The 12,115-nt window shown below is 22.6% G+C and overlaps 2 protein-coding genes across 3 annotated transcripts; one reads left to right on the top strand and one right to left on the bottom strand.

Moving 5' to 3' along the window:
* Positions 1-586: 586 nt before the first annotated feature.
* On the top strand, positions 587-3,539 carry LOC122718342 (peptide-N(4)-(N-acetyl-beta-glucosaminyl)asparagine amidase). Its single transcript, XM_043943287.1, has 7 exons — positions 587-695; positions 821-1,185; positions 1,264-1,559; positions 1,631-1,861; positions 1,951-2,125; positions 2,295-2,711; positions 2,795-3,539. The coding sequence occupies exons 2-7, from the start codon at positions 964-966 to the stop codon at positions 3,362-3,364; spliced, it is 1,911 nt and encodes a 636-aa protein (XP_043799222.1). The 5' UTR covers positions 587-695; positions 821-963; the 3' UTR covers positions 3,365-3,539.
* A 510-nt stretch (positions 3,540-4,049) lies between these two features.
* On the bottom strand, positions 4,050-10,216 carry LOC122718341 (ubiquitin carboxyl-terminal hydrolase 8-like). 2 transcript variants are annotated; one of them, XM_043943284.1, is made up of 12 exons: positions 10,032-10,216; positions 9,495-9,846; positions 8,988-9,355; positions 8,032-8,920; positions 7,783-7,952; positions 7,575-7,713; positions 7,183-7,332; positions 6,007-6,243; positions 5,696-5,800; positions 5,407-5,613; positions 4,961-5,319; positions 4,050-4,820 (listed from the first exon to the last, which is right to left on the bottom strand). In XM_043943284.1, the coding sequence occupies exons 2-12, from the start codon at positions 9,759-9,761 to the stop codon at positions 4,706-4,708; spliced, it is 3,006 nt and encodes a 1,001-aa protein (XP_043799219.1). In that variant the 5' UTR covers positions 9,762-9,846; positions 10,032-10,216; the 3' UTR covers positions 4,050-4,705. The 2 variants fall into 2 exon arrangements, with proteins under 2 accessions (XP_043799219.1, XP_043799221.1); XM_043943286.1 differs by lacking the exon at positions 10,032-10,216 and having other exon boundaries at positions 9,448-9,595.
* Between the last annotated feature and the right edge of the window lie 1,899 nt (positions 10,217-12,115).

Raw genomic sequence — 12,115 nt, forward strand, 5'->3', positions numbered from 1 at the left:
TACAACTAATTTAATATAAAAATTATTCAAATTAGAAAGATTGGAATTTAAATGTCAAAAAATAAGTATTAATCTAATTGAAAAAATATAATAAAAATCAAAGTTAAATTAAAATTAAAGTTAAATATATCAAAATTAAAAAATACTGTAACATGATGAAAAAATTTAATACAATTATTAAACTGAAAAGAAAATTGAAAAGTAAATAAAACTAGAAAATTATGATTATGATTACGGACATTATGCTCAGAATTATTATACAAATCAATTGTTTCATAATTATCTATATTATCAGAATAATGAAGTTGAAAAGTATAAATTTTTATACTTTGTTCATAAAATGTTTTGTTTGATAATTTCATTATAATTCTTATAATGAAATCAGATTTTAATTTTGGTTATTACAATTGTTTCTATACTAAATCTAATCCCATGTGACATGAAAATAGTAAAAGAGCCGAATTTTTGAGGAACAAAAAAAACATTGCATGTCACGTCTATTCTGTATTTCATCTGTGCCTTCTTTCACTTTTTATGGTAAATGAATTTGTTGTTAGATTTTGTTGATGATTTGTATTCATGTATACATTTTATAGTGTTATTTTTTCATTGTCAATGTATCATCATCAATAATGATAGTAATTATTATTTTTATATATAATATATATATATAATAATTTTCTACATATATCAAGGTATGATCAAAAATATATTTACGGTAATAAAAATATAATAAATAATCAAAAATTTTATGTTGTTGTTCCAATGCATGAATGTATAAATATAAAAATTATTTTAAACACTTTTCTGTTATATCCAGTTTTATTATCTATGGCGAAGAGCGCTACTATACGATTAAAAATATCACATAAGTACGTTCATTGAGTGACTTGCATTCCATCTGTAAAGTTGCATTTTTTTGAGCTTTCACGTGTCTATATTACGTGTAAAAGTACTTTAAATATGGAAAAAGATTTGTTACGATCCCTCGATCTATTAAAAGAAAACGATGAACAGGTACGAAATGACGCAGAAAATGCATTATTAACTGTTTGTCAAAATATTTTATTACATCCAAATGATAAAAAATTTCGAGAAGTAAGGCTTGATCATCCACTAGTTACAACAAAATTACTTCCAGCTCTTGGAGCTATTGAATGCTTATTCGATATTGGTTTCGTCGAGGTAATAATTTATAAAAATAATAGTATGGATTGTAAATGTTACAAATTTTGAACAATAATATGTTTTTTTTTTCAATAGACTACTGACTGTCTTTCTTTACCTCCAGAAGCGCCACTTTCAAAATTACAAACTCTGCAGAAATTGCTTAATAAAAATTCTCTTTCAAAAATACCTATTGTTAAAAATGCAGCATTGTATAATTTGATGCCTCTAACATATACAGGAGAAGAGAAGAATTTTTTCAAATCTATCATAGATAATTTTCAGAGTGTTTTGCGATATGAAGATGCAAATTTGCAAGAAAAAGCTAAAAAAGTAATACCTATTGTAGACCTTGAAATTGCTACTATGACAAGAATTAGGCAATTGCATAAGTAATAATTTATTATTCAAAGATTTTTTAGTACGGTAAATTTATTTTTTTTAATTAAATTCTTTATTTTAGACACATTAAAGTAAATCAAACTTGCTCAGAAAGTGGTATTATGAAACACTACAGTGAAGATGATATTGATGATGCTAAAGATTTATTTCTTATGGAGTTGTTGCATTGGTTTAAGTATAAATTCTTTACATGGGTTGATAGTCCAAAATGTACTGCATGTTTTTCAGAATGCAAACAACAGGAAGTAATATTATCTGATGATCCTAGATGTTCACGAATAGAAATACATAAGTAATTTAATACATTTTAATTATAAAAATAATTATAAAAATAATACTTGTTGAAATGTAATTATTAATATTTATTAAATATTATTTTAGATGTACTAAGTGTGCAACTCGAGTAAAATTCCCTCGTTACTCTGATCCAGAGCCATTGTTAACTTTAAGACGTGGACGGTGCGGAGAATGGGCGAATGTTTTCACTCTTTTTTGTCGAACATTAGGATATGATGCAAGATTTATATACGATCGAACAGATCACATTTGGACAGAGGTGTGTAATGGTCACTGCCCTTACGTAAATGGAAAATATATGCAAAGGTACTCGTTAACTCATTGCAGTATAGAAACCTTATGTTCAAAAGTGTTTTCACAATTGTACTCTTTAAAAAATGTACAATAAATGTTGAATTAATTGAATAATCAATACATTAATAACTTAGGTATGGTCAATACACGAAAAAAAATGGATTCATCTAGATCCATGTGAAGATGTTATGGACAGGCCATTAATGTATGAAAAAGGTTGGAAAAAAAAATTATCCTACATAATAGCTTTCTCAAAAGATGAAGTACAAGATGTTACTTGGCGATATACGCGTGATCAACAAACTGTAATGAATAGAAGGAATATTTGCTCTGAAAATAAGCTGTTACAATTCATTGAATCACTGAATAAATATCGTCAATCTTTACCAAATTATAGTGCCTCTCGCAAACAATATGTTATAAAACGAAGACTTTTAGAGCTTGTAGAATTGATACATGTTCCAAACAAACAGAATTTTGATGATGAAAATTACAAAGGACGATCTACTGGTTCTTATGAATGGAGATTAGCAAGAGGAGAAATTTCTGAAGTATATAGAAATAGTTATTTTCCATTTTACTAATTAATTAAATAGTATCACTAATATAAAATTTTCTTAATTAAATATTTCAGTCAAATATAAAAAAAAACTATTTTTGGAATATCTCGGAATATGGAGAGACATTTCATCTGCAATATTCTATTATTAAAGATATATATGTAATAAGAGATAATGATGGTAAAATATTAACAGATATAACAGGTTGGGAAAATGGAACGAACGAAATAGAAGGTGGAATGTTTCGAAAAGTAGAACACGATTGGAAAATTGTATATTTATGTCGTTCTACAACAGCAATTTCTGGTAAGATTAAATGGTGCTTTGTAATCGCAAATCCAAATTTGTACGTGAGAATATTTCATTTACAAGCTATCAGTAAAGTATTTCACGACGGTAATGTATCGTGGGAGTTGGAAGCATTTTTCAATAATGCAAATGAAAACAAATCTGTAGTTTTATTCATTAGCGACATTTCTAATTATTACACAGATCAAGTAAAAGGAGCAGTGAAGTTAATTCTTACAGCAACTGTTTCTGGTGGTCAAGGTGATTGTGCATGGCAACATGCACAACTTTTTCGACAAAATTTAGAAATTGGAGATGATCAATCTTTATCAATTGATATTGAATTAGAAAAGTAATTCCAGAATTGAATTGTTTAATTTGACTAAGGAATTTTAAATTTTATATGCTTTAGCCATATTTTGTGCATATTCATCAATAATGTTATCAAACATATCAAGATAAATTAATTCTATTTTAAAATTGATAAAAACACATTCCACATTTAAAAATTCTTTCTTTTTAAAAAAATTATATTTAAGTTTATATTTTATAATTAAATAACAAGAAAATTTTTAAAATTTGTGTAATAAAATTTGCAAATATTGAATAAAATTATAAAATTAGATTGTTAATTAATATTGCAAATAAAAACTAACTTTTGGGCTTCGTAAGCTTGAAAATATTTATTTCATATACAAAATAAGCAAACTGTTGATGGCATTTTATGAAGATATTTGATAAATGTTATGTCTTTATGATTAATGATTTTATAAGTATTGATAATATGTAAACACAATTTATTTTTATACATATTTTATCTTTCTTTTTTTTATTTTTTTATTTTTTTTTTTTGTTTNAATATACCTTCTAATATACCTATATTTCTCATATCATAAAAACAGTAATAACTATTATTTTATGGTCACATATATACTCCAAAATTATTATTTATTTCTTCTATTATATTTATTTTTATTTTTTATTATGTATAATAATACGTCGTTGTATTAAATTTGTAATATATATTATTATAAGATGCAAAATACTAAAAAAAATTGATATCCATGTATCATAAGATACTAAGGTAATCATATTTTTGAAATAAAATTCATACTTTGAATAGTTTAGTCATTTTCAAAAAAATATGATGAGAATTAATGAAATGATTATAAATAATTTTATATAATACATTAACGAAATTAATAATATAAGTTAACATGACAATGAAATTATATTAAACGGGAAACGTATTACATTCATATTCAAAAATGCAAAAGGAACGTAAAATATTTATATTACAACATATAAAGATGGAGTGCAACAAAGTTACTGAAATATATAAACAAAATAAAGTGCAATCAAAGTCAAATATGTTCTTTTATAATGTATCTCTTTTTTCATTTAAATTAACTCTTTTATCACACGATATAATTTCAATATTTAACTTTTCCGTTTAATGTTATTTACATTAGCATGTATGTATGTGTGTGTGTGTGTGTGTGTGTGTGTATACACACACACACATATATGTATATCCTAGCTAATTAAATCCTTAAAGCTGACATAATGTTATGTGTACATTCACATAATTAATATTCATACATGTACATACAAAAAATATTCAATTATCTACATCGTCATAAAACATTCACGATTGTTTAAGTAATAAATTAGCCATTTAATCCTTTGTGTTAATACTAAATAATATTGCTCGAAAAAGATGTATAAAATAATAGATAGGCACTGGTATTTTGAGACCTTACTTGATTTACCGAAACTTCTGTAACTGTTTGATCGTCATATTTATACCATCTGAAAAAAATCATATATTTGATCAAGATTTGATAAATCATATATTTATATCATTTCAAATAATTATTATGTTCTTTTATTCATTATCTTAGAACTCTATAGAATATATGAATAAAAAGATAGAAAAATAATTTACTTACTTATTCTGAGCGGCATTTTTACAGAAGGCCGTGTAATGACCACCTTCCATAGTTCCATAATGATTAGACATTGCATATAAACTATAACTATAACTATAACTGCGAATATTTGAAATTGTAGTACTATTATTATCTGTCACTAAATATGGTTTTAGATTGAAATCCGTTAGAGGAAAATCAACAGCGGTATTTCGTTTCTCGAGCCATCCACCACTTTCAGCGAAACGGTTTAAATGTATGACTATGATAGGCGCTAATTTAACAAAGTCGAATTTTTTTGTAGCTTCTCGAGCTGTTTGACATTTCGGGCATTTCCATCCTACCACTTTTTGTCCGCTTACAAATTTTAAGATGCAATCCTATGAAAAAAATTTCTAGTAAACATGTACAGAAAAAATTACTTTTTGCTTGAAACTTTAAAAGAAAAAATTGAAAATCGAATTTACATTTAATGTACATCGATTGGAGTGAAGTAATGACATTGTTAAACTATTAAAAGTCTCATATGTCGTACTACTTTGCTTGCAAAAACTGCATGTAATAGTGGATCTTAATTGCCCGAAAAATAAGTCAGATATTATGGATCTTTGTGATCCCATTGCCTTATCCCAAGCCTTTTCGGCTATTGTCATTTCCAGAGGCACTTTACAATTCTATGAATATAAAAATAAAGTTACAAAATTTAAATTAGATTAAATTTTTTCGAAATTTAATGGTAACAAAATAGAATATTACCTTCTTTAAATCATTATGCATCCAATCTAGAAGAAAAGTGAGAAATTCATGAGAATCCTGTTGCTCATAACTTTCAAATTGTAATTTATATTGTCCCACAGCGATCTAATAATTATAAATCATATTTAGTACATATATATACATATATATGAATCTAAAAGTATAATTAAAAATATAATTAAAAAAAAATGAATAAACATTATACTTATTAACATTTTAGAAATAAAAAAATCTTTTTAATTTCTTTTTTTATAAAAATATTATTTATATCTTTTGTAAATCTTTTTATAAAAAGTAAAAAAATATCAAACCTTAAGATCGTGTGGTGATATGCTCTTGTATTGACCTCTCCAAAGTGCTTTAATCACTTGAGCTACTTCTTCTACAACTTGGCCTTGCATATTATTATCATTATTTATATTTAAGTCATCAGCATATAAATTATCCATGAAATATTTAGCTAAATGCGTGGTATTACTTAAGCACTGTATAATACTATTCATATAACATGAATTGCCTAAATTTTTCAATCCTGTAATACCTGGATGCTGTAACACGGTAATACAAAATACATTGTATCAAATATTTCACGTTTTATTGACAACTTCATTGATTCTTTTAATAAAAAATTATTTAATGATTTTTTATGTAACAAAAATCAAGAATTATATTTTCCTTTATTATTATCGTGTCATTATATTCGAAAATTATCAATTACCTTTTTAAAATAATAAACATTAAAATTCGATATAAGTTTTCTAGACAAATTTACCATTTTTCATTTACACTTTATTTGATTACAACTATACTCTTCCAGATGTTTTAAAATGAAAATGAAAAATAAATTGTAATTGATCATTCTATATTAACACAATGAGCACAATCTTATTAATTAATATATTTATAAATTCAATGTTATAATATTTTATATTATATTATTGTATTTATATTTATTGTAACTTTTGATTAGTTATAGAAATGAATGTTACCATAAAGTATTTAATGACGATAATCAAACAAATACTGACAAATACTATGACGCGTTACTTTGAACAAGTATAAATTGGATTGAGAAGCCATAGAGGAAAGTAGAAAATATTTCTACTTTATATTCACGTGTTTATTTTTCATACAAAATCGAAAAATCACGTAATTCTACTGTAGAATTTTAAATTATATTCTAACTATTTTAATACTTAATTGATATTTTATATATTAGATACATACATATATTTTATTTAAAATAGGGTTTAATTATATTTAAGTTTATATTATATTATTTATATTAAGTTTATACATATCTAATATTCTAATTCATTTTAGTTTATTTTAATTCATTCACGTGGAAACGTGTAAACACGTGACTATCAGTAATTATTGATGAAAATTTAAATGATAAGAATGAGAATTGATTCTTTGAACTTTTTTAAAATTAAATTTTAATTTTTTCTTTTTGTTTTTAATTTTTGAATACTATAAATACTTACTACACTTCCATGAACAGGTGTCATTCTTTCTTCACGATTTGCCCAACTTAAATGAGATACTTTATTATCACCGTAAGTTCCATTTTGATTGTACGACGAGACTTGTGGCTTTGAACTTCTATCTATTTGTGGTGCTTTACGATCTGTCAACTGAATATTTTATGAAAGAAAAAAAGAAAGAAAAAAATTGTTTATCTATTTTTTAAATTGTTATTCTTTTAATTATTTGCATTGATACTGATTCACAAATATAAATATAATATTATGTATATTTTATCTGAGGCAAATAATGATCACTATAAATGTAACTATAAATATATTGTTTACGAATAAATAACTGTGAACATGGAAGATATGTTATTTCAGTGCAAATGGTTAATTAAAAAATTTACCTGTAACAAATTTGGACTAGAATATGAACGCTCTAAATTGCTTCCCACTGAAGAATTATCTGATTTTAGAGGTTCCTTATGAATGTTAGTTTCATTTTCTTTTATCGACAATTCTTTATAATTATTTTTCATAGATATTCTATTAATAAAAAATATATAATATATAATACTGTAAATGCAATAATTAACATGATATTTTTATACTCACTCTTGTAATTTTTTTCGATCTGCAGAAGTATCTTTCATTCGACGTTTTAGTAAAGCGAGAGTAAATTCGAGATTTCCTTTTTCGTTTTCTTCTGCAGGATTAAATTTAATTGATTCTATCTTTGTATAATATTTAGTAAGTTCATCTTCAATTTTTTTATATTCTTTTTGCTGTAAAAAGCAATTATTAATTAAATAATAATGATTTAATATTATTTTTATTAATTTTATTAATTAATTTGTTTATTACCTTTTCTTCCAATTTTAAACATAAAGATTTTACATTACTATGAATGTATTCTTCTTCATTTGAACTTTTATATTTCATACCATGTTGCATGTACAAAGTGCGTTCTTGTTCTAAAATTTCTTGTTCCAATTCTTGTTTACTTTTTGCTAATTCATTTAATTGTTTCATTAATTTCAAAACTGATTTCGATTCGGACGTAGATGTGTCCAAAGCAACTGGTTTATTACTTCTATCTACTATTGGTTTTGCAGATATAACATTTTTTTTCATGATATTCATTGAATTTCTTTTGTGTTGAAATTTCAATGAATTATCGTACTGTCGTAATTTTATATTGTCTTTAGGAACTTTTCCTATTTCAATAGAGCTATCAATAAAATTCTTAGAGCGTGTTGAAATATTATTACTTATTTCCGTTTCCATATGTTTGTACCACATTTTATCGTTTGTAATGCTAACTTTTGATGTAATTTCATTATTACTTATTGGTTTTAATTTAATTGATTTATTTTCATGTGATTTAATAATATTTTCTTCTTCATCAAAATGTATCAATTCAGGGTACTCTATATTATCTAATATTTCATCTGGGACATTATCTAAAGTAGGTTCTACAATATTAGGATTTGTTGTAAATGCTGGATAACGAGTTATCCATTCTGCATAACCACCATCTAGAATAGCAATTCTTTTATATTTTATACCAGGATCCCAATCTTCTAAAATTTTTCTTAATATATTTAAGGAATTTTCAGATGTCAATGTTTTACTTGATGTATCCCAATCAATTAGAATTATAACATCGACATATTGTGCTCCTCTATGCCTAAATAAATCTAATGCTTTTTTATCTTTATGAAGATATTCTTCAAAATGCGATGTTAATGCACTAAAATTAAATAAAAAAAATTAAATATTTTAATTTTTAAATTGTTTTTGATAATATTTTTACTTACCCAGGTTTTATTTTGTTATCAGGAATGTTAACAGATTTGTCAGATAATATTCTTGAAGTTTCAAATTGCAATTTAGGTCTTATATCAATAATTAAATATCTACCATCTACTTTATGCATTAATTGGAATAACTGATCACAGTTTATAATTTCTTCATTATCACTGACCAATGGATCTCTGGTTGGTGTTTCAGGTAATTTTATTGGACCATCAATAGGAGTCATATAGGTTTCTGTTCCACTTTCATTATCTATATCCATTTTATCTGCAATATTATTTTTTTCTAACATCTTTTCTTTTAATTGCACTTTGTACCGTGCATCTAATTTTCGATTTAAATCTCCAAGTATTTTTTTTACTTCATTGATCTAAAAGAAATGTTATAATGTTTTATTTGTATATATAAATTATCCAAAAATTAATATTAACATAGCACCTCAAAATTTTACATTTGGAATACCTTTATTTGTGAATGATAAGTTTAATAAAACATACGCCACTCCCCACCTGATTCACATGCATATTTGTTAAGGAGAATGTTTTGTCATCTTTATATTCTTGTGTGGTTTTCAACCAATCAATACAATTCAACCATCTCCTTAACATGATGTATTGATTCTCCTCATCTCCTCGTATTTTGGCATTCTCAGCCAAATTAAACATATCAGGAAGCCTTTTATAAATATCAGATGGTCTTTTCCCTTTGTAATTAATTCTGGCTATTTGCAATAGATCTTTTATACTGGTATAACGTAAAGGTGTTTTTTCAGTCATTTTAATTATTTTCACTGTTATAAATCTTGATTTACTTAAAAGAATAGATATTCTATATAATATATTTTATATTTTATATATCATCCTAAAAATATGGAATTATAATAAATATGAAAAAAAATAGTATAATTTATGTATAAAAATTATGTATAAAAATTTGAAATGAATATTTATATTCATATATATATATATAAATTTCATTTGGAATACATAATTTTATAAATTGGCATAATCAGTAAAAAAATCGCTAATATAATTGAGATTGGTTACCTTTTCACAATTATGGTTACCAATTCTTATAAATAGGTAAATTTTAATATTAGTATTTTTTATGATAATATAAGAAAAATCTCACAGAATGACATTTCTATTTGTAAGTAGAAATGTCAAAATTCTGTAAACACTTTGTTCTTCAACAAAATTGTTCGATTAAATAAAGTACTACCGCTTTTCTACATCTTAGTAACATGACGTTCATTGTATCATTGGCGCCCTCTAATATTTTGCATAAAGAAACTTATAATATATTATAAATTAATTAATTAATTGATATTTCGAGTACCATATAGATTATCAATGATCTGCAATATTCCGAAAAGAAAATCATTAAATAAGTTTATTATTTAATTTATTATTAAAATAAAATTATAAATAGAATAAAGACGGAAAAATGATATAAATTATAAAATTTTTTTCTATTTGCAATTAAATTTTTTAAATATAATATTTGAATTCATAATTTAGTTTTAAAATATTTAATAGATATTTAATAGATATTTAATAGAGATTTTACACATTTTACACATATTATACATGAGCATAAAAATAAAGTAAAATATAAAATATATAGTATCTAACTAAAAAAATTTAGTAAAAATATAGTAATTTTAAATAACAAGAAAATATTATTTTTAATTATATCTTATGGTTTTATTAAATAATTTTACTTTTTTAAATTAAATAAAAATTTTTATATATATTTCTAAATATACTTCCATTATTTTTATATAGTTAAAAAATTTATTAAGATGGTACTAAACTCTTATTTTGACTTCTAAAATTATGAAAGCCAAGCAGTTTTTAATTTTGTAATTTTTTAGTGTTAGAAACTTTAGTTTTAAAATTTTTTAGCTCATAAATAAATGATAAAAAATTAATTTATTACAAATTTATATAATCTTATAATATAATCATATAAATAAATCGATTTAAGATAAAAATAGTTTGTATTTAGAATCAATTATCATTTTTAATAAATTATATTTTGTAGGATAATTATATAATCACATTATACTTGCATTATAATAATTATTATTAATATTATTGTTACATTACATACTAATAATAATAATAAAAATTAAAAAAAGAATCATATGTTCATTAATATTCGTAATATTCGTAATTCTATAATTTAGTAATTTTTCTTAATTTAGATTATTTAACTTTATTATTTCCTTCTTTGAAGCTTTATTTGATTAATTCAGAAAGATATAATCAGTTTGAAAAAATATATTTATAGTATAATAAATATATTTAATTATACTATAGAATGCATTGATATGATTTTTTTTTGAGGTTAGAATTTAAGAATTGATATAATGGTATAATGGTTTTAAAAGAATATTAATATAAAAATTAGAAATAAATTTTTGTTTAATAATACAATTATATTTTGCAATTATTTATAATTTTTTTAAATATATTTTTAAAAATCGGAAAAAATATTACTATGCATATTATCAAATTTTTATTTATAATTTACTTTAGATCGATTAATTTTGAATCGATTATAATATATATTCATTTAATAGTATAATAATAATAGTATAATAATAATAATAGTAAAAATAATAATTAATATATTGTACTATAGTTTTAAAAAAAAAATTATTCTTTTTCAAATTTTTAAATTTAATGTTCTTTAAAATAATAACAATTTTAAAATAATATTTACGACATATTTGAAATATTAAAAAATTTCTATACGAAGTGATTTTTTTTTCTTAAATATTTTATAAATTTTTTTATATATTTATATTATAAATTTTGTATTATAATATTTTATATTATAAATTTATATATATTTTTTAATTTATAAAATAAAAAAATCAAATGAATTTCAATGAAATATATACAGCATCAAATAAGTAAATATCTAATTTTGTATATATACTCAAAATCTTGATTTATAGAATTAATTTATAAATTAATATTTTCTTTTATTAATATTTTATAATTTCTTATTATAAATATATGATATTAAATTAAATGTTATATTAAGTTTTATCTTCATATTTATATAAGATATTTTTAATAATTAACATAAAATGTTAATTATATAATATATTCTAATA

This window comes from Apis laboriosa, unplaced genomic scaffold (genome assembly GCF_014066325.1).
Source record: "Apis laboriosa isolate Shangri-la unplaced genomic scaffold, ASM1406632v1 scaffold605_cov149, whole genome shotgun sequence".
Lineage (NCBI taxonomy): Eukaryota > Metazoa > Arthropoda > Insecta > Hymenoptera > Apidae > Apis > Apis laboriosa.